Genomic DNA, 22,094 nt, shown 5'->3' on the forward strand with positions numbered 1-22,094 from the left:
TCATACTTCATCTTCTCCCCCCTTATTGCTTTTTTAGTTGTCCTCTGCTCGCTTTTAAAGGCTTCCCAATCCTCTGGCTTCCCACTAATTCTCGTCACTTTGTATGCTTTTTCTTTAGCTATTATGCTGTCCTTGACTTCCTTCGTCAGCCATGGATGCCTTGTCCTCCCCTTAGCATGTTTCCTCCTCCTTGGAATGAATTTCTGTTGTGCTTCCCGAAACCCCCCCCAAAAACCTTCCACTTTTTTAGGACTCTCGTTTGAGAAGCCAACAATTTGCAATTTGTAAGATTGTGACACTGACCAATCATATAGCACATAACAACTTTCTACATTCATCACAGCTTACAAAGAGCAATACCACAGACGATAGGTGTGAAAAAGGTAGAACAAGAGAAAAGGCTCTGGTTTCTATAAAGTGAATAGAAGATATTTAAAGAAGCACTCGCATATTGTATTTGGAGACGTCTGATTTGCTTAAGTGTGTGGCACTGTGCCAATTCTAACCTGTACAGTATGGCACTTCAGTAATTGGATATCTAGCCTGTTACATTCGAATGCAGTTCTGTCTGTTTTGCATCCCTCTTTATACACCCATGATTTTGTTGCTATATCATATACATTAGTGTCATGTTTTGTAGCAGTCAACCACACAGCAGGAAAAGCTCACACAGAAAACTTTTCATTGTGCATGTAAATAGAAACAGTTGTTTCCCTTGAATTAAAAACGAACAATGAGGTCCTCAGCTTAGGCCGTTAATGGAATCTGTCATTCAGCCAATTTATAGAGAAGAACATGGGGAGGGTTTCTCCGTTCTGCCGCACCAGATTTGCGGATCGTCATCCAAATTCTCCGTTTCGCCGGCTGGTCAATGGGGTTTCCCATTGTGGAGCAGCCCCACGCTGTCGGGAAACCCCCGGGCTGCCGGCAAAATGGAGAATCCCGTCGTCGGAGAATTCAGCCCATAATTCAGCACAGCTTCAAGCCCTGTATGTCAATTGGAAACTGCCTGTTTGGGAAATTTATGGGCGGGTTTCTCTAATAATGGGGCTGTGCCCCAACGGCGGCGTGAAAGGCAGCGCCAACCACTCCGGCATCAACGACCCCCCCCCGATAATGGGGAATGCTCCCCTTCCTAGGGGGCTAGATTGGTGCCGGACTGATCACGCAGCTCCAGCCGGCGTGGAACAGCCGACGTGATTCCGCGCATGTGCGGAATGGCTGGCGTGATTCCGCGCATGCGTGGAACGGCCGGCGTATTTCCACGCAGGTGCGCTATGGCCGGCGTATTTCCGCGCATGCGCGGGGGTTCCCTTCTCCTCACCGGCCCCCGGGCAATATGGCGGAGCCCTACAGGGGCCAGGCACGGAGTAAAGTAGGCCCCCACGGAACGAGCCCGCCCACCGATAGGTAGGCCCCGATTGCGGGCCAGGCCACCATGGGGCTCCCCCCCAGGTCAGATCCCCATGCCGCCCCTCCAGGATGGCCCCCGCACACTCACCTTCCTGGTACCGCCGTGTGGGACCGTGAGTAACCCACGCCGGCGGGACTCGGCCAAACCTGTTGGCCACTAGGCCCATCGGGGCCTGGAGAATCGCCGGGGTTGCCGCTGTCAATGAACAGTGCGGCGAGAATCTTGCGGGCACCTGAGAATCGGCGCCGGAGAATGGGGAAGCTGGCGTGAATCGGCCCCCCCCCGGGATTCTCCGACCCGGTGCTGGGTCGGGGAATTCCGGCCTATATTTGTAGTACTGGCTGGTACTGTTGTGCGCTTTATTGGTGCTAAAACTTCCTTCCTCTGATGTAAAAAGCTGGAAAGAATTGCAGTTGCACAATGCCTTTCATAATGGGCAGCACGGTAGCACAATGGTTAGCACTGTTGCTACACAGCGCCAGGGTCCCAGGTTCGATTCCTGGCTTGGCTCACTGCCTGTGCGGAGTTTGCACGTTCTCCCTGTGTCTGCGTGAGTTTTGTCCTGGCGCTCCGGTTTCCTCCCACAAGTCCCGAAAGATGTGCTGTTACCCTCTTCTTTTCTATAGCATATCATTAGGTGAATAGGACATTTTGGATTCTCCCTCTGTTTACCCGAACAGGCGCCGGAATGTGGCGACCAGGGGCTTTTCTCAGTAACTTCATTGCAGTGTTCATGTAAGTCTACTTGTGAGAATAAAGATTATTATTATGACATCCCAACATACACCTGCAATGTAACGCAACATCCCAAATCGCTTCACTGTGACATCATGCCACAAAATGTGAGCCACATGAGGGGTCCCTGGGGCAGATGACCACAAACCTGGTCAATCAGATAAGTTTTAAAGGAAAAAAAGAGAGGGAGCAAAAGTTTCGGGAGGGAATTCCAGAGCTTAGGACCCAGGCAGTTGATGGCACATCTACCAATGATGGAATGATAAAACATGGGGGTGCACAAGAGGCCGGAATTGGAAGAATGGAGATACCTTGGAGACTTGGGAGGCTCGAGGAGATTTTACAGACAAAGAAATGTGAGACCATGGAGGGATTTGGAAACAGGATGAGAATTCTAAAATCGAGGCATTGCTTAACCTGAAGTCAGTGTGGGTCAGGGAGCACAGGGTTGATGAGTGGAAAATGAAGTATTTTTAAAGTTCTGATTTTAATGTTACGATGTCACCAAAAGGAATTGAAATGATATGCTATAGAAAAGAAGAGGGTAATTGAGTGGTTCTTTCCTTAACAGTTTCTTTAAGCAATTTGTCAAGGATTTATATACAATATATGGATCAGACACTTATTTGTATAATAACTACAGCTAGAGATAGTCATCTGTTATTTTCTGATCATATTTTATGTTTTAATAACTAATCCTAAATTGCTTCTTGCAGTTGGATGTTTTCACTTTACTGGACAAGCAGCAGTGTCGCCGTGTGCTGCACATTGATCTACAAAAAGAACAGCAGAAGTACTCCTGTAGAATCCATCAGAAAGTCAGATTAACAGAAAATTCAGGTACTGAATTAGATTCAATTATTTTGACCTCACTCTTCTCAGCATTATTGTTTTGTTTAATATTTTGATGGGGGACCTGGTTAGTTCAGTTGACTAGAGCAGCTAGTGTGTGGTCCAGAGTAGTGCCAACAGCACGGGGTTCAATCACCATTCCGCTGTGGTAGACTTGGTGCTGCCTCCTCGCGCTGCCCTGCAGTGAAATCATGGTATAAGATGTGGTTCAATGACCCTGGAATAATCGAGGATACTACCTGAACAAGGAGAATTTCTTTATCAATGATCCGGCGCTGGGTGTCACGAGCACAGTGACTAAATCTGTAAATGCTATAGGATTTAGGTGCAGGGTAAGCACATTCCCTTTAGAGTGAAGGGCTAGGGAACCCTGGATGACTCGAGATATTGAGACTCTGGTCAAAAAGAAGAAGGAGGCATATGACGTACATAAGCAACTGGGATCAAGTGGATCCCTTGAAGAGTATAGAGATTGTCGAAATAGAGTTAAGAGGGAAATCAGGAGGGCAAAAAGGGGACATGAAATTGCTTTGGCAAATAATGCAAGGGAGAATCCAAAGAGATTCTACAGATACATAAAGGGGAAAAGAGTAACTAGGGACAGAGTAGGGCCTCTTAAGGATCAACAAGGACATCTATGTGCAGAGCCACAAGAGTTGGGTGAGATCCTGAATGAATATTTCTCATTGGTTTTCACGGTGGAGAAAGGCATGGATGTTAGGAAACTAAGGGAAATAAATAGTGATGTCTTGAGAAGTGTGCATATTACAGAGGAGGAGGTGCTGGAAGTCTTAAAGCGCATCAAGGTAGATAAATCCCCGGGACCTGATGAAATGTATCCCAGGATGTTGTGGGAGGCTAGGGAGGAAATTGCGGGTCCCCTAACCGAGATATTTGAATCATCGGCAGCCACAGGTGAGGTGCCTGAAGATTGGAGAGTGGCGAATGTTGTGCCCTTGTTTAAGAAGGGCAGCAGGGAAAAGCCTGGGAACTACAGACCGGTGAGCCTAACGTCTGTAGTAGGTAAGTTGCTAGAAGGTATTCTGAGAGACAGGATCTACAAGCATTTAGAGAGGCAAGGACTGATTCGGGGCAGTCAGCATGGCTTTGTGCGTGGAAAATCATGTCTCACAAATTTGATAGAGTTTTTTGAGGGGGTGACCAAGAAGGTAGATGAGGGCAGTGCAGTAGACGTTGTCTACATGGACTTTAGCAAAGCCTTTGACAAGGTACCGCATGGTAGGTTGTTGCAGAAGGTTAAAGCTCACGGGATCCAGGGTGAGGTTGCCAATTGGATTCAAAATTGGCTGGACGACAGAAGGCAGAGGGTGGTTGTAGAGGGTTGTTTTTCAAACTGGAGGCCTGTGACCAGTGGTGTGCCTCAGGGATCGGTGCTGGGTCCACTGTTATTTGTGATTTATATTAATGATTTGAATGAGAATTTAGGAGGCATGGTTAGTAAGTTTGCAGATGACACCAAGATTGGTGGCACAGTGGATAGTGAAGAAGGTTATCTAGGATTGCAACGGGATCTTGATCAATTAGGCCAGTGGGCCGACGAATGGCAGATGGAGTTTAATTTAGATAAATGTGAGGTGATGCATTTTGGCAGATCGAATCAGGCCAGGACCTACTCAGTTAATGGTATGGCGTTGGGGAGAGTTATAGAACAAAGAGATCTAGGAGTACAGGTTCATAGCTCCTTGAAGGTGGAGTCGCAGGTGGACAGGGTGGTGAAGAAGGCATTCGGCATGCTTGGTTTCATTGGTCAGAACAATGAATACAGGAGTTGGGACGTCTTGTTGAAGTTGTACAAGACATTGGTACGGCCACACTTGGAATACTGTGTGCAGTTCTGGTCACCCTATTATAGAAAGGATATTATTAAACTGGAAAGAGTGCAGAAAAGATTTACTAGGATGTTGCCAGGACTTGATGGTTTGAGTTATAAGGAGAGGCTGGATAGACTGGGACTTTTTTCCCTGGAGCGTAGGAGGCTTAGGGGTGATCTTATAGAGGTCTATAAAATAATGAGGGGCATAGATAAGGTAGATAGTCAACATCTTTTCCCAAAGGTAGGGGAGTCTAAAACTAGAGGGCATAGGTTTAAGGTGAGAGGGGAGAGATTCAGAAGGGCCCAGAGGGGCAATTTCTTCACTCAGAGGGTAGTGAGTGTCTGGAATGGGCTGCCAGAGGTAGTAGTAGAGGCGGGTACAATTGTGTCTTTTAAAAAACATTTAGATAGTTACATGGGTAAGATGGGTATAGAGGGTTATGGGCCAAGTGCGAGCAACTGGGACTAGCTTAATGGTAAAAACTGGGCGGCATGGACTGGTTGGGCCGAAGGGCCTGTTTCCATGCTGTAAACTTCTATGATTCTATGATTCTATGATTAATGAAGGTGGCAGACTCCAGAATTGAGCAGGATAAGCGACAGAATAATTAGGATATATTTGGAAATTGTGCAGATAGGCGGCAGATTAAATTCACTGGAGAAAATTGCAAAGTGCTTCATGTATGGACAAAAAAAAGTCTCCTTCCGGTGCCTATTACTTAAATGGGTTTCTTAAATAATCTGCACAAACAATTAACAAGGTACGGGGTTCTGGATTCTTCCGATGTCATTGTCAATGTTCAGGAGCAGTGAATGAAAGAAAATCAGAAATGGCATCCTGTGTGACTACGACTGGTTAATTATCCCTCATTGTCCTCATTGATCTCTCTGGATTCTTTAACATGGTGCAACACACTACCATTCTCCAACGCTTTTTTGTGTTGTCCAACTCAATGGGACTACCATTATCTAGTTCCACTTCTTGTTATCTGATTGTACCCGGGGCATCTCCAACAATGGCTTATTATCCTGTACCATTACCTCTGGAGTCTCAACAGATTCTCGGTTGCCTTATCTGCATGTTCCTCCTTGGTGGCATCATCCAAAAAGCCACAAATACCCAATGGCTCTCAGCTCGGCCTAGCTTCTGATGCCTCCACTGCCTCTGTCATGCAAGACTATGGCCGCGATCTAGCGGTTGTGTTAGCCTCAGGCACAAATCCCATAATGACTGCTAAATCTTGTGAGCAGCCAAAACAGGGATTTGCGCAAGCAAGATCTCGGTTTGAAATCATCCACACCTCCCCCCGCTGGTGACATAATCAGGTTCACACCCAGAAATTTAATTTACAATTTAATCTAATTAATGGGATTGACACCTTAACATCCGCCCACGATGCCTCTTCCCCCACCCGCGTGGTGTGACATCATGGGATCTTCTGGTCCTGCCATTGTCAACAGGGTTTCCCGTTGAATGCACCCCTCCTAGCCTTAAGGACTGGAAGATCCCATCAGTGTGAACAGCTCGAAAATTCCGGCCTCCTGTCCTCAGTTGAGTTTCCAACCCGACAACCTCTGTAATGTTGACCATCTCTGGTCAAATTGCCAAAACTGTTATCTACACTTTTGTCATCACCAGACATGACTATTCCAATCCTCTCATCCCCTCATCCTTGATCGTCCATAAACTGCAGCTCACCTCAAACTCTGGTGCCTGTATCCTGCTGCAGGTCTCCCTCACCTATTACCCCGGTCTACCCAGTACCCCAATATTTCAAATTTACAATTCTCATCCTCATTTTCAAATCCCTTTATGCCTTTGCCCCTTCCCATCTTAATAGCATCCTGAAACCTTATAACTGCTCCTGACGTCTCCATTCCACAAACATGTGTATCTCTCTTTCTTTGCTCTACCAATGTTGACTTGAAGTTGATTGACCATGCACTCTGGAACTTACTCCCTATAATCTACTGCCTCTCAATCTTCACCTCTTCCTTTAAGACCTACCTCTTTACCTGATTTTTGGAAACCCATACTAATCGTTTCGGAATAGGCTGTGTCCACTATTTTTGATTGGACCTGCTATCCAACTTTCATAATTCACATTTTATGCCTTTTGTGGATGTATTGTTAATCATTTTTCTATTTACAGATGTCAATTGTATGAGCAGTCTGAGTAATTGTAAGAATCTGCAGTATTCTTCACCCTATGTCAATAGTAATGATTTGGAAAGTGGACCACGTGCTTGCATTGAGCTTCCAATCCTCAGAATGTGTCATTGTGAATATTTATTATGTAGTTTACTGAAAAAGGACCCAAGGTATGTATGTATCTTTTGTCATTAAAAGGTTTGAATATGAAAGTATTTTCCCTTAATACCTTTACACTTCAGCCATATCGATAATAGTAATAAAAAATCTTTATTGTCACAAGTAGGCTTACATTAACACTGCAATGAAGTTACTGTGAAAAGCCCCTAGTCGCCACATTCCGCCACCTGTTCAGGTATACTGGGAGATTTCAGAATTTCCAAATGACCTAACAGCATGTTTTTCGGGACTTGTGGGAGGAAACCGGAGCACCCGGAGGAAGCCCACGCAGACATGGGGAGAACGTTCAGACTGCACAGACAGTGACCCAAGCCGGGAATCGAACCTGCGACCCAGGAGCTGTGAAACAACTGTGCTAACCACTGTGCTACCATGCTGCCCATGTGTACGGCCTCTCCCCACTTTTGATGATGTGATGTTTTTTCAGACTGTGTAAATGGTTGAAGCTCTTTCCGCAGTCAGTTCACTGGAATACTCTCACTCGAACCGAGTGTATGTGTATCAGGTTTGTTTCAGTCACGCTGATCTTGAAAATCTATTCCTACAGATGGAATAAACAAACATTTCTTCTTCTACATTCACAGGCCAATGATATTCAGATCCTGTTGAATGGAGTGACTCTGTTAAATCATGCTGTGAAGTTTGATTTGGAGTTTCCATCTGTCAATCCTCCCCTTGTAATATTCTTCGACAGGATGAACAGGGCCATGCTCGCAGACCAAGGAAGGGAGGTCTTGTCCCTGGCCTCTTTGAAATGCAATGTGAAGGCTGGACAGTGAGTCAGTGGAAAAAATGAGATTGGGGTGCAACTAGGAGTGTGTGGAGTGTGATAGATAAGAGGAGATGTTTTTCAGAGTGGAAATTTACAGCAAAGACGTCAGTGAAAGATGAGGTTGTGAGTCTTGGGTCAAAGGTACAGGTGGGAAAGTAACTTGGACAATCTGTGGAGGTGAGTTTGGACTTTTGGTTGCCTCTTTGTCTATTTTTGATGGGCTACCAGTCTGGAACTATTGTGTCAGCTGGAAGGGAGCTAATATCTGATTAGTTGTTTTTCGAAAAAAAGGAACATGAATCAATTAGAAAAAATGCCATTTATTTTTATTTCTTTATGACCGGTTATTTTATATTTTAAAAACAATCAGATAACTTGGGCATGAACCTATACTCAAGCAACCATGGCCCAGACTTTGAGGTTGTAATGATGGTAAAACTGTCAGGGATAGCTGTTATTACTCCTCTGACATGAGTAGCAGAAGTTGTTGCCAGTGATTCTGAGTGTGTGCTGTTAGGTTTCCCTGCCGGAAATAAATCAATTAGAAACCATTGAATTGACAAGTAATTACACTTATGCTATTAGCCTTGCCAAACGAACTCTTGGATAAGTTATACATTGTCGATTGGTGTGTAACTGGGTTTTTAATGGGTGTACTGAGTTTATAATTACTGCTCTATATGCTCACCTGCTCTGAAAGAGTAATCTTATATTTGTTGAATATAAAATTTCTCCATATGATAAGAAATTCCACACTTTGAAATAATAATTTTAGAGTTTGTGTATAATACTTTAGCTTCTACCCTAATCTGCCACCATAATCATGCGCATATTTTCCTACCATTTAATTAAAAAATTAAAATGAAGGGATTCAGTATTTTTTCCTGGTTTGCTGTCTGTGAGAATACTTCAGTGTGATTGGCTGCCCACACCATTTGATGACAACATTATAGCTGCACACCTGTATATATCTGTTAATTTGGTAAAAGACTGACACCGGAAAAGAGAAAATCCACAGGCTAGAATCTCTGGTTTCAGGACTAAGTTCTCCTGGCAAGGAGAAAACTGGGGTAGTTCCCACTGGCGCTTGGAGCATCATTGAGCTGGGATTCTCATGGCTGCCTGAGATCACCATGCCAAGAGTCATCTTCAGGTTACCTAGGGCTAGGAGGGACAGTCCAGACATGGGACCCCCATCCTGGGGGAAGTCCTGAGGTCAATCCCTTACCCTCAGCATGAGCCCACCCAACCCCGGGACACTTGGGGGACCCTCTGCAGCCTTTCAACGACAGAGCGGGACATGGGCAATAGACTGACCTCTTTGAATCCCCTCGGGGTCCATCATGCCAGGACAGCGCTTGTCATGACTTGGACCAAAGCCTGCCTGATGGAGTACTCGCCAGGGGTGTCGGAGCATCACGGGGAGGTGGAGATCGGGCTCCCAGCCCATCAGTCGCATTCAGATGAATGCATATGAGCTATTTACGTGTTCCCGCTGGCGCAGGGTGGGAAGCCTGTTCTGGCCGGTGGGGCGGGACCGGAAATTTGGGACTGGTCTGTCACCTGGTGCCGATCCCGATTTTGGGCCAGTGCAGGATTCTCTGCCCGATGAGGCCTTCCCGATTTCAGTGGGAGGGAAGCAACGAATCCCCTCCCCACATCACAGAGATCGCTAGATCTTTGTGGGTAGCTTTCTTCGTGGTCAGCAGTGAGCGCTGTCACTTTGCCATTCACCGTAAAATGAGTCTACTGTCAGACAGTCACTACAAACTCAAAATATCTTGTGACATTTGTAGATATGAGGCTTAATGTAATCAGGAACATTGTTGGCCATTGCTGCTGTATCATTAATTGATTCTATGATTTTGCTGTTCTGTTTACTTTGACAGTTTTAATTGTTTATATTATTATTTGCTTTCTAATTCAGTTTTACAGAAGGCTCCAGCAGCCTGTGGGTAGGGACAATAAATGGCTTATTCAATATCAATTTGGCCACAGGTGAACTCGATGCTACTGTGCAGTTTGAAGGTAATTTTTATAACATGTTTGCACCTTATTTATGCATATGGTCCATTCAAGTCTTACTCGTTGTGGTTCCAATATTTAATTATTTAATTTACTTTGGTTCAGTATATTTAAAATACTCAACCACTTGCAGTTTTACTGAAATAATTTGTCTTATTTCATATTACATTGTTTGTTTTAAGATGCTTAAAAATCTCAGTTATGTTAATTGCATATAATATCCTTTTTCAGATCATCTTGAGTTAAGCATTCAGACAGCTGGATCTTGTGCAATAGGAAGTAGAAGTACTGACAAGGCAAGAGAAAATGATTAAATATCTCTTCAACAGGAAATGTATGACATATACCATTTTAAATTTTGTATATATTCCAACTGCCACCTAATACAGGTATATTTGCACAGAACACGTATTGTATTCCCATTGGAGATAAATACATGTCAGTGCAGTAATGTGTTCGGTTGTAGCTAGGCAAGTAACACTGTGGATTGATGGATGCTGACTTTCTGTCAATGATCCTCCCTCCATCTCCATCATAAAAATAACAACTTGCAATCATATATCTCTGTTAACATAATTAAAACGTCCCAAGGCACTTCACAGGAGCATGCTTAGGAGATATTAGGACAGGTGATCAAATGTTTTGTAAAAGAGATAGGTTTTAAGGAGCATCTTAAAAGAGGAGAGGCTGAGAGGATTGGGGAGGGTATTCCAGAACAAGAGCCGAGGCAGCAGGTGCTACAGTCGCCAGTGGTTGCGTGAAGGAGATTAAGGAAGCTGAGGAAGCTGTTGTTGGGGGAATGCAAAATTATTGGAGTGTTGTATGGCTGGAGAAGGTTACAGAGATAGGGAAGGTGGAGGCTAATGGAAAATAATGCTGAACATTTTAAATGGGAAATTTTACCAGACTGGGAGCCAAGGTAAGACAATGACACTGGTTGGTGTGGGGAGACCCAACGGTAAATAGAACTGAGAAAGGGCTGGATCTTGGGTACTGAGGCAGGTTGGGAAATCTCCCGACCTTGCTGGACCAGCTTTGGTGAAATCTTCCCCAGAATACAGTCTTTGTTTCAGGGGTTTTGGTGGTTCAGAGGTTTTGGTGGGGTGGAAGGGCAGGGGTGGTATGGAGTCAGGCCCACCCTGAAGCAGAGTATTGGCGGTCACGGGAGCGGGCGAGTGATGAGACGGGATTGAGGCATGCATGGAAAAGGAGGCCCAACTTCACAAAAGTTCTGGAGAATCTCAGAGAAGCCTATACCTGCATTAGGGCCGGCTGGGTTGGGAATTCAGGGTGCGGGCTCGCTACCCGCATCCATATCTCACGCCAGGGGCTGTCAGGCATGGTGAATGGCGGCAGGAATCCTGGAATTGGACTCCACCCGCCATTTTTGAATGGCTTTAGAGTTGTTCCGGGCTGGTGTGTATTCCTGACAAAAGAAGAGCAGTATTTGTAGAATTATGTCAACCAAATGTCACACATATACCCAAAAATACGCAAGAGACTATCTTACACAAAACAGTAACTAACCTAGTTACGTTGAAAATAAACTTTAATAAAGCAGACCAGAAATGTTCTTCATTCTTGGGTGACCCAGAGAACAAGTATATTAAGAATAAGAGTGAGCCATTTCTTGCATGACATGCAGTAAGACCTGGACAGTATTCAGGCTTGGGCTGATAAGTGGCATGTAACATTCAAGCCACACAAGTGCCAGGCAATGACGATCTCCAACAAGAGAGAACCTAAGTATCTCCTCTTGACAGTCAATGGCTTTACAATCATCAACATCCTGGGGGTTACCATGGACCAGAAACTGAACTGGACCAACCCTAGAAATACCGTGGCTACAAGAACAGCTTAGAGGCTGGGAATTCTGCAAAGAATAACTCACTTCCTGAACCCCCAAAGTTTGTCCACCATCTACAAGCTACAAGTCAGGAATGTGATGAATTATAGAATTTACAATGCAGAAGGAGACCATTCAGCTCATCGAGTCTACACCGGCCCTTAGAACGAGCACCCTACTTAAGCCCATGCTTGTTATAGGAACACCCACAGTGCTGTTGGGAATGGGTTTCAAGATTTTGACCCAGCCTTTCCACGTGGCTGGACGAGTGCAATTCCAACACCACTCAAGATATAACATATTTCAGGACAAAGGAGCCCACTTGATTGCCACCTCATCCACCACCTTCAACATCCACTCCCTCCACCACAGATGCACAGGGCCAACAGTGTGCACCATCTACAAGGTGCACTGCAGCAACTCGCCAAGGCTCCTTTACAGCACTTTCCAAATCCGCAACCGTTACCACCTAGAAGGACAAGGGCAGCAGATGCCTGGGAAATGCCATCACCTGAACGTCCCCCTCACCTCCAAGCCATCGTGGCTTGGAACAATATTTCTCTCCCTTCACTGTCGCTGGGCTAAAATCCTAAAGCTCTCTTCCTAAAAGCACTGCGGCTGTTCCTAGACCACATGGACTACAGGGATTCAAGAAGACAGCTCACCACCATCTTCTTGAGGACAGTTAAGGATGGACAATAACCACTGGCCTCGCCAGTGAAGCCCACATCCTATGAACAAATAATTTAACATAACTTACACGTGTGCTCAGTTAACTGGAAAAATTATTTGCATTGTCAATAGACTCCCTGCAAACTGAATCATTGTAACCTCGGGATGATGAATTTTGAAACTAGTTTAAGACTCAATAAACTTTGTATGAGATATATTCTGTATTCATGATGTTTCAAAACTAGACTGACAATGTTACAGGTGTAAAAATGCAGGTATGGTCATGCAAATCATTGCATATTGGCTATCATTGATTTATTTCACACAAACTGTTGAAGTTTCTTCAAGAAAAAAGTTATTTCAAGCTCACTTCTTTATACATGTTGCAGCACCGGCTTTTTAAAGTAGTGAGGTAGATTTTTCACTGTACTTATGCATGGGGAAAAATATATATCCTGTGACACGTTCCCTACCTTTAGCATGATAACATCACCAGATACCAGGATGTCTGTTAATCCGAGACAGCCAGCCTTGCTGTGACAGCATTTTCCAGACTGTGAATCCTGTACAATAAATTGCCCCACATTTACCACAATGGGAATGTAAGCCCCCCTTATCTGCAAAATGCAGGCTAGTATCTTTATGCCAATGTTTGGTTTTCAATTGTACCCAGTCTTTGCCCAATTTTTGCAAGTACATTACTGGTGATACAAGTACTCAATATTTTTACAAGATACAAAACGTACTCTGGGAGGGAAACATTTTACTGCAATTTATGAACATGCATCTCTTATTGTAATTCAATTAGTTTTACTCCTACAGATTTTCTGTCTCCTTTCTTCCATGTTTGGAGAGCAAATTGCTCTGCTGGAAGTTCATATGAATGAACTTGCAAAAATGTGTCTGCAGTATAGCAACGAGGAGGAATCACTCAGTGTCATTGCCAGGTAAATCAGTTCCTTACTAGATATTTTAAAAATGTTTAAATCTCAAATTAATACGATTTTCACCTCCGAAGCCGATGAAGCTGATATATGTATCAGCTGATGTTATGTTTTTCATCGTACACTGGGATAAATTATGCAGCTCAATAACAGAAAATATTACAGTGTACAGCCTGCAGGTTTAGGATATATCTATATTATACTAATCTGTGACTAAGGCGCCTAAATGAGGGAGGAAAGGGTTTCTCATCTTCTTCCTGTAAAGGTTTTTTGGAAGCTTCAGACCAGGAGGTGCTCTGAGAAGGTGGCCTGCCTCCACACCACTGAAAACAGTTGCTTTGCAGCAATCTTCTCGGCAGGCAGAAGGTTTTAGTCAGAGCAGCTGCAAAAAGTTATGAACCCTCCTCCCCCAGGATCCTGAGGTCTTAATGGAATCTGGGAAAATCTGCCCTTAAAATTGAACAACTGAGTCTGTATGGGAAAGAATTTTAAGATGGAAGGAAGGAAACAAATTCAAAGTGCCAACTACCCTGTGCTTTACTCTCTCTTCAATCATGTGACTTGTCATTTGCCTATCTGTAATAATATTGTCCATCCAGCTATTCTTTAATTAACTTCATTCCTTGTAGTTGTTGCCCTCGCGTTTCTATATAGCTTAACTGTAATTTTCACTATTTGATAAATCTGTTGAATTATTCATGATTTGAACCTTTATTAATATGTGCAATAGGAGTCACTTGATTGGCAATCAGTACTGAGCAGCTCATCTTTTCTTTCAGATCACCTTTGCTGACCACATCCCCGTTAAACTGTGATCTGCAGCAGAAAGAGAAAAGTAAGCCAGCCGGGCACACAAAGGCAGGTACGTGCTGTCTACCTGCTTCTCTAGAATGCGCACAGGAGCACAATGACCTTTTATTGCAGCCAGATTTATGGCTGCTGATTGACTGTACAGCCCATGGTCAGAGTTCATTTTCTTCCTTGTATTGTTTTGAAACAAAATGTCTGCACTTAACGTTGCCATTTATTTGGAGGAGACTTCAGATAGTACACAGTTTGTCACGGGCAGTTCATACTGTGACGTTTGGTGTTTGTTTCCCGTTTTGGCGCTGAATTATTGTTCCCCAACTGTGACAGTTTCATCTCGGTGAAATCACTGAGTGATCAGTTTAGCTAGAGTACAATTCACTCCCAATTCACTCTTAATGATATTTCAGTGCTTAGATTAGTGTCCAAACTGTATTCCACTTGATGCCTGCAACTGACTCTAGCAATTATAACATTTTGTTTGTTGATCTTACTGGGTTAGCTTTTAAATCTGTTAACTTTCTTCTCCCACATGTTCTTCATATTACAATTAACTTCTTCTGGTGAAATTGATTTATTTCTGAATTCAATCCAGAAATAACTGAAAGGTAATTTTTCAGTAATTTATTTTTCACTTTTGTATTATAGGTATGCACATTTTTCCATGCCCATATCACTGATCAATTTTTTGGCAACTTTTGGGAACACATTAAAAAGAATGTTATGCTGCAGGAAATGTGATGGAATATATGACAGATTGTTGTGATGATAGATCGGGATCATAGATTGTGAAGAATAACGGCTGAAGCCATGTGTTGAAAGGACCTGTGCGTGCAAGTGTGTTGGAAATGCGTTATGCTGAACATCAAAGACTACAAGAAGCAAAAGCAACTTAAAAGTTTTTGATGGGGACTGAAATAGTTTTATGGTAGCTGGGTGTCTGACGGAGTGCCAAGATTGTGTAACTGAGGCCCTGTGTAGCAGAACTCGAGTGTTCGCTGTCAAAAGCTGCACATTTTTTCATTCATCATATTTCAGACATTGCTATTTTTGTTATTGTCCGCTTTGATAGTTTGGCTTGTGTATGAAAGTGTTGCCATTGGTGTGTGTAAGTAAGAAAATCTGCTTTAAAGGGGGAGAAAGCATGGCCCAAAGAAAATCCTCATTTTAACCATATCACCAGGTTCATAATAATCTGGTTCAGGTTTTCAGGTTAGACACACAAATGTTGCATGTCTAAATCTGTGGTGGGATTGCACCCTGAATATTTCTGGTATTTTTTGCATTCACGTTACAGCCGAACGGAGATGTTTATATATATATTTACTATTATTAATTTTCTGTTATATGAATGGATAAGAGATATTTACAAATCCAGCTGAAATAAGTCAACAATACATCAAGCAAGAAGATAAACTTCATCGAATAATTGACTCCTGAACTCTATATCATGGAGATTTAATTCCCTAATTCATTCGGGGATATTTCAGAAAGCTTCACATTTTTTCACATTGTCGATCTGAAAGAGAAATGTACAGTTTATAAAATTAAACTGTCATGATATACATCAGCATATCATGGTGCAATCACACACACACTGACACACTGAAGGACATACAGTAGGACCAATCAGCATACACAACATCGCAGCCAATCATCGGTGAGAGCACACGCACTATAAAGACAGGGGACACAAGAGTTCCCGCTCATTCTAGCAGCAGCCAGCTCAGAGCACAGAGCTCACAGCCTGCCTCTCAGACATTCACCATGTGCTGAGTGCCTCACCTAGATAGTGATAAGACAGGGTCCACAGATAAGCTGGTAATGCACGTACCCAAGCTTACAGTATGTTATTACAGTTGAGTTGTTAATAAAATAGAGTTACACCATCTCCAGCCGTGTTGACCTGTTTATAGACCAGAACACCCAACACGACATAAACTTCAGTTGAAAGTATCTTGTCAGTGGAAGGAAACACTTGGATTTGGATTTGTTTATTGTCACATGTACCGAGGTACAGTGAAAAGTATTTTTTTGCAAGCAGCTCAAACAGATCATTTAGTACATTAAAATAAAATAAAAAGAAACTCGGTAATAGGGCAACACAAAGTACACAATGTAAATAAATAACACCGGCATCGGATGAAGCATACAGGAGGGTAGTGTTAATGAGGTCAGTCCATAAGAGGGTCATTTAGGAGTCTGGTAACAGCGGGGAAGAAGCTGTTTTTGAGTCTGTTCATGCGTGTTCTCAGACTTCTGTATCTCCTGCCCGATGGAAGAAGTTGGAAGAGTGAGTAAGCCGTGAGGGAGGGCTCTTTGATTATGCTGCCCACTTTCCCCAGGCAGCGGGAGGTGTAGACAGAGTCAATAGATGGGAGGCAGGTTTGTGTGATGGACTGTGCAGTGTTCACGACTCTCTGAAGTTTCTTGCAGTCTTGGGTTGAGCAGTTGCCATACCAGGCTGTGATGCAGCCCGATAGGATGCTTTCTATGGTGCATCTGTAAAAGTTTGTAAGTGTCAGTGTGGACGTGCTGAATTTCCTTAGTTTCGTGATGAAAAATAATAATAATAATCGCTTATTGTCACAAGTAGGCTTCAGTGAAGTTACTGTGAAAAGCACCGAGTCGCCACATTCCGGCACCTGTTCAGGGAGGCCGATATGGGATTGAACCCGCGCTGCTGGCCTTGTTCTATATTACAAGCCAGCCGTTTAGCCCACTGTGCTGAACCGGCCCCTATAGGCACTCTTATGCTTTCTTTTTATTTTATAAATGTTTTTTATTGGGTTTTTGAACAAAGTATATTTACCGTTATGTACACAGGATAAGAAACATATATATATATGGGGCTGGTTTAGCTCACTGGGCTAAATCGCTGGCTTTTAAAGCAGACCAAGGCAGGCCAGCAGCACGGTTCGATTCCCGTACCAGCCTCCCTGAACAGGCGCCGGAATGTGGTGACTAGGGGCTTTTCACAGTAACTTCATTGAAGCCTACTCGTGACAATAAGCGATTTTCATTTCATTTCATATATATACACATATATAGAAGAGAAGGGCACACCCAAACATACCAAAGAAAAGAAAATAGTAAATAGTTAAAAAAAAAATACAATAAAAAAAATAAAATAGGATAACTGGTAGGGTATTGTGCAACAGCTCAACAACAGCAATTTTGTACAACTGGCAGAATTCTTTACAGCACATAAGTAGGCGACTGCTTGCGTGAGGGAGAGGGGGGCAAGGGGGGTGGTGGAGACCGGGAAGGTAAATATAAATTCAGGTGCTGGAGAGACAATTACAGTGGGCAATACTCGAATGGGTTTGGTGTTGTTGTTGCTTCTCTTGGACATATCTCGCAGCCGTCTTGTGCTCACCACCACTTCTGCCGTTCCTCCCGTCTTAAGTCTTCATTCTCCTCGTTCCCTACTCCTGGAGATGTCCAGTTCGTTGTTGTATCCCGTGCCTTCCCTCCGGCTCTCATTTCCCTGCCTCCCCCCTCCCACCTCCCTGATTCTCCTCTCTTGTTCCCTGTCTCCTCCCCCCCCCACCTCTCCCGGTCCATCCCCAACCCCCCCTGCTGACCGCCAGCCAAACAGGATTCTACGGCGGGCAATCAGGGAGGCAAAGACAAGGGCATCCGCCCTCCTCCCCAGGAATGAATCTGGCTGCTCCGAAACCCCGAAGACTGCCACTTTCGGGCATGGCTTCACCCTCATCCCCACCACTTTGGATATTGCCTCGAAGAAGGCTGTCCAGTACCCTGCAAGCCTGGGGCAAGACCAGAACATGTGGGTGTGGTTGTCCGGACCTCCTTGGCACCGTTCACATCTATCCTCCACCTCCGGTAAGAACCTACTCATACGGGTTCTTGTTAAGTGGGCTCTATGTACCACTTTTAGTTGCGCCAGGCTGAGCCTTGCGCACGTGGAGGTGGAGTTGACCCGATGCAGTGCTTCGCTCCAGAGTCCCCACCCTACCCAAATCCCCAGGTCCTCCTCCCATTTCTTTCTTGTTGCGTCCAGTATGGTGTTGGCCCTTTCTATCAGTCGGTCATACATGTCACTACAGTTTCCTTTGTCTAGTATGCTTGCGCCCAGTAGTTCTTCCAGTAGTCTCTGTCGTGGCAGTTGTGGGTATGTCCTTGTCACCTTTCGTAGGAGGTTTTTGAGCTGTAGATACCTTAGCTCGTTCCCCCTGGCTAGCTGGAATTTCTCTGTCAGTTCGTCCAGTGTTGCGATCTTGCCGTCCGTGTATAGGTCCCTGACTGTCAGTGTCCCTCCGTTCTGTCCCCACTTTTTAAAGGTGGTGTCAGTCAGTGCTGGTGCGAACCTATGGTTGTTGCAGATGGGAGCTTTGTCTGACATTTTGGTCAGGCCAAATTGCCGCCGCAGTTGGTTCCAGGACTGGAGGGTGGCTATCACCACCGGGCTGCTGGAATGTTTTTTGGGTGGGGATGGGAGTGCCACCGTGGCGAGGGCCCGGAGGGAGGTCCCCATGCAGGCGGCCTCTTCCGCGCGGCAGCGGGGACAGTGGGCTTCGTTGTCTGGTGCCCCTGTGCAGCTGGAAGTATCGGGAGTTGGTATTGTTGGTCCGTACGCTCGCCATGGGAGCGTTGTATAGGAGCTTTACCCAGGAGGTGAACCCTGTTCCAAGCCCGAACAACTCCAGTACCTCTATGAGGTATTTCCATTCGACTCGGTCGAAGGCTTTTTTTGCATCTAGGGAGATAATCACCTCTGGCGTTCTCTTCCCGGAGGGGGTCATTATCACGTTCAGCAGGCGCCTGATGTTCGAGGTAAGCTGTCTACCTTTGACAAAGCCCGTCTGGTCCTCTGCAACCACCTCAGGTACACAGTCTTCTATACTTTTGGCTAGGATTTTGGCGTCTGCATTCAGCAGTGAGATGGGTCTGTATGACCCACATTCCGTTGGGTCTTTGTCTTTCTTAGGTATCAGCGAGATTGAGGCCTGTGCTAGTGTGGGTGGCAGTGTGCCCCTAGCTAGCGAGTCTGTGAACATCTCCCGCAGGTGCGGAGCCAGTGCTGTCGCAAATTATTTGTAGAAGTCAGCCGGGAACCCGTTGGGTCCCGGCACCTTCCCCGCCTGCATGGAGCTAATGCTGTCCATGATCTTTCCCAGTGCTAGTGGTGCTTCCAAGCCCCGTTTTCTGCCCTCCCCCATGACTGGAATGTCCAGTCCATCAAGGAACCGTTTCATCCCGGACTCCCCCTTTGGGGGCTCTGAGGTGTACAGCCCTTGGTAGAAGGCCTTGAAGGTTTTGTTGATATTTTCTGTTTCTGTTTCTAACGTGCCTCTGGTATCCCTGATTTGTGCAATTTCTCTGGTGACTGCCTGCTTTCTCAGCCGGTGTGCCAACAGGCGGCTGGCTTTGTCTCCGTGTTCGTATAGGGTCCCACGTCCCTGGCGGAGTTGGTGCACTGCTTTCCTGGTGGAGAGCTGGTCAAAGTTCCTTTGTAGCTCTTTCCTCTCCACCAGGAGCTCTACGGTCGGGGCCTCGGAGTGTTTACGGTCTACCTCTAGTATGGAGTCGACCAGCTGCTGCCTAGCTGCCCTTTCCTCCCTATCTCTTCGCGCTTTGAAAGTGATGATTTCCCCTCTTAGTATGGCCTTTAGCGCTTCCCAGAACGTGGAGGGTGAGACCTCCCCGTTCTGGTTGCTCTCTGTGTACTCTGCTATGGCCCGTGATATCCTTTCGTTGAAGGCCTTGTCAGCTAGTAGGGCGACGTCCAACCTCCATGTGGGGCGTTGGGCCCTGCCCGTCTCCAGCCTCACGTCCATGTAGTGTGGAGCGTGGTCTGATATCACAATTGCGGAGTATTCGACTTTGTCTATCCCCGGAAGCACCGTTTTCCCCACTACGAAGTCAATTCTGGTGTATACGTTGTGTACTGGGGAGAAGAAGGAGAATTCCTTCTCCCCCGGCGTTTTCCCCACCACGAAGAAGTCAATTCTGGTGTCTATGTTGCGTACTGGGGAGAAGAAGGAGAATTCCTTCTCCCCCGGGTGGGCGAACCTCCAGAGGTCCACCGCCCCCATCTGCTCCATAAAGTGACTGAGTTCCCTTGCCGTGCTTGAGGTTTTCCCTGTTTTGGGGTTTGATCTGTCTGTCTTTGGGTCCTGTACACAGTTGAAGTCCCCCCCCCCCCCCATGATTAGTCGATGCGTCGCTATGTCGGGGATTTCTGCCATAGTCTTCTTGATGAAGCTTGTGTCATCCCAGTTGGGTGCGTACACGTTAACTAGTACTACCGGTGCCAAATCCAGGGCCCCGCTGACCATGACGTACCGTCCCCCTTGGTCCGTAACCGTCCTTGTCGCACTAAACATCGTCCTCTTGCTGATCAGTATTGCCACCCCCCGGCCCTTGCCCCATAGCAGGAATGGTAGGTTTGTCCCACCCAGCCCTTTCTTACCCGCAGTCGGTCCTGCTCTCTCACGTGTGTCTCTTGGAGGAAGACTATGTCGGCCCTCATATTTCTTAGGTGGGTGAGGACTCTGGATCTCTTCACTGGGCTATTGAGTCCCCTTACGTTTCAGGTGACTATCCTGGTGGGGGGCTTCTGCCCCCTCGCTCCTGTGGGATTAACCATACTTACCTGTGGATGCGCCCCTGCCTTCCGGGTTTCCCTTTGTTAGGGGGCCGTCCAGGATGGCCACTGTCACTGCTCTCTCCATGCGGTCGGGTCCCTGCGCTCCGGGGTTTCCCTTTGTCCCGGGGGCACCCAACATGGCCGCCCACTGTGTGTCCTCCATGCGGGTAGTCCCCTGCACTCTGGGGTCTCCCTTCGCCCAGAGACCGTACTGGGTGGGTACTTACAGCGATTCCTTGTTTCGAGCCCTTGGTTGTGGCACTTTGTAGCCCTATTCCTTTTCTAACTTTGTTTCTCCCTCCTTCCCTGTGTCCCCCCTCCCCGGTCTCTACCTCCCTGTGTCCCCCCCTCTCCCGGTCTTGCCCTTTTGCCCCCTCCCCTGTTTACCCTTCCATTGTCCCTCTTTCCCCTGTTCCCATCCCCGTTTGCTCTCCCGTCTCTGTTGAGTGTTCCCCCCCACCCCCAGCCTGGCGCCTTCCTCCCTGTTGGGGGCGCGCTGCGGCCCTGCTTTGTTGTATGCCCCCGGCGCTAGCTTTCCTGCTAGTACGGTGGCCCCCCTCTCGGGAGTTACTGTCTCGCTTCTCCCCTGCCCGGCCTCTGCGGTTTTTTGCCCGCTCTTCCCCTATCCTACCCTGCACTCCTCTTGCTTGCTCTCCCTTCTCCGCTACTCTTGTTCCCTTGTGCTGGGGCCTGGCCCCCCACCTGAAGCGGTCCCTCGGGCAGTGGTTTGCTCATTGTTCAGGGTGCGCTCGCCGTGACGGGTGCGGGGGGGCCCGGCGTTGCCTCACCCCTCCCCTCCCCCCCCCCCCCCCCCCCCCCCCCCCCCCCCGTCGGCGTGTTGTTGCCCCTTGCCAGGGTCCCCACATTTCTACGTTCGCTGGTGGTCTTCCGGCCTGTGTTCTTCGACAAACTTGTTTGCTTCAGCAGGGGCTGTAAAGAAGTATTCTCTTTCTTGGTATGTGACCCAGAGTTTCGCTGGGTACAGCATACCAAAACGCACTTTGCTCTTGTGAAGAGCTGCTTTGCTCTATTAAACTCGGCCCGTCTCCTGGCTAGGTCTGCCCCAATGTCCTTGTAAATTCTAATGGCGTGACCTTCCCATTTGCAGGTTCTGTTTTTCCTGGCCCAGCGCAGGATTGTTTCCCTATCTTGGTACCGGTGCAGTTTAGCTATAACTGCTCTCGGGTGGTCCCCTGCCTTGGGCTTCGGGCGCAGCGACCGGTGTGCTCTGTCCATTTCTGGTGG

General features: G+C 46.3%; 1 protein-coding gene across 4 annotated transcripts in view; it reads left to right on the forward strand.

The window, feature by feature from the left end:
• wdr27 (WD repeat domain 27) overlaps positions 1-22,094 on the forward strand; it is a 775,220-nt gene that overhangs the window by 43,214 nt on the left and 709,912 nt on the right. For all 4 annotated transcript variants that reach the window (XM_072513118.1, XM_072513130.1, XM_072513116.1 and 1 more), the window contains 6 exons: positions 2,866-2,989; positions 6,989-7,157; positions 9,867-9,967; positions 10,196-10,260; positions 13,305-13,429; positions 14,206-14,288. In XM_072513118.1, the coding sequence (XP_072369219.1) occupies positions 2,866-2,989; positions 6,989-7,157; positions 9,867-9,967; positions 10,196-10,260; positions 13,305-13,429; positions 14,206-14,288 (667 nt within the window). The remainder of the gene's footprint in view (positions 1-2,865; positions 2,990-6,988; positions 7,158-9,866; positions 9,968-10,195; positions 10,261-13,304; positions 13,430-14,205; positions 14,289-22,094) is intronic.

Source organism: Scyliorhinus torazame, chromosome 1 (genome assembly GCF_047496885.1).
Source record: "Scyliorhinus torazame isolate Kashiwa2021f chromosome 1, sScyTor2.1, whole genome shotgun sequence".
Lineage (NCBI taxonomy): Eukaryota > Metazoa > Chordata > Chondrichthyes > Carcharhiniformes > Scyliorhinidae > Scyliorhinus > Scyliorhinus torazame.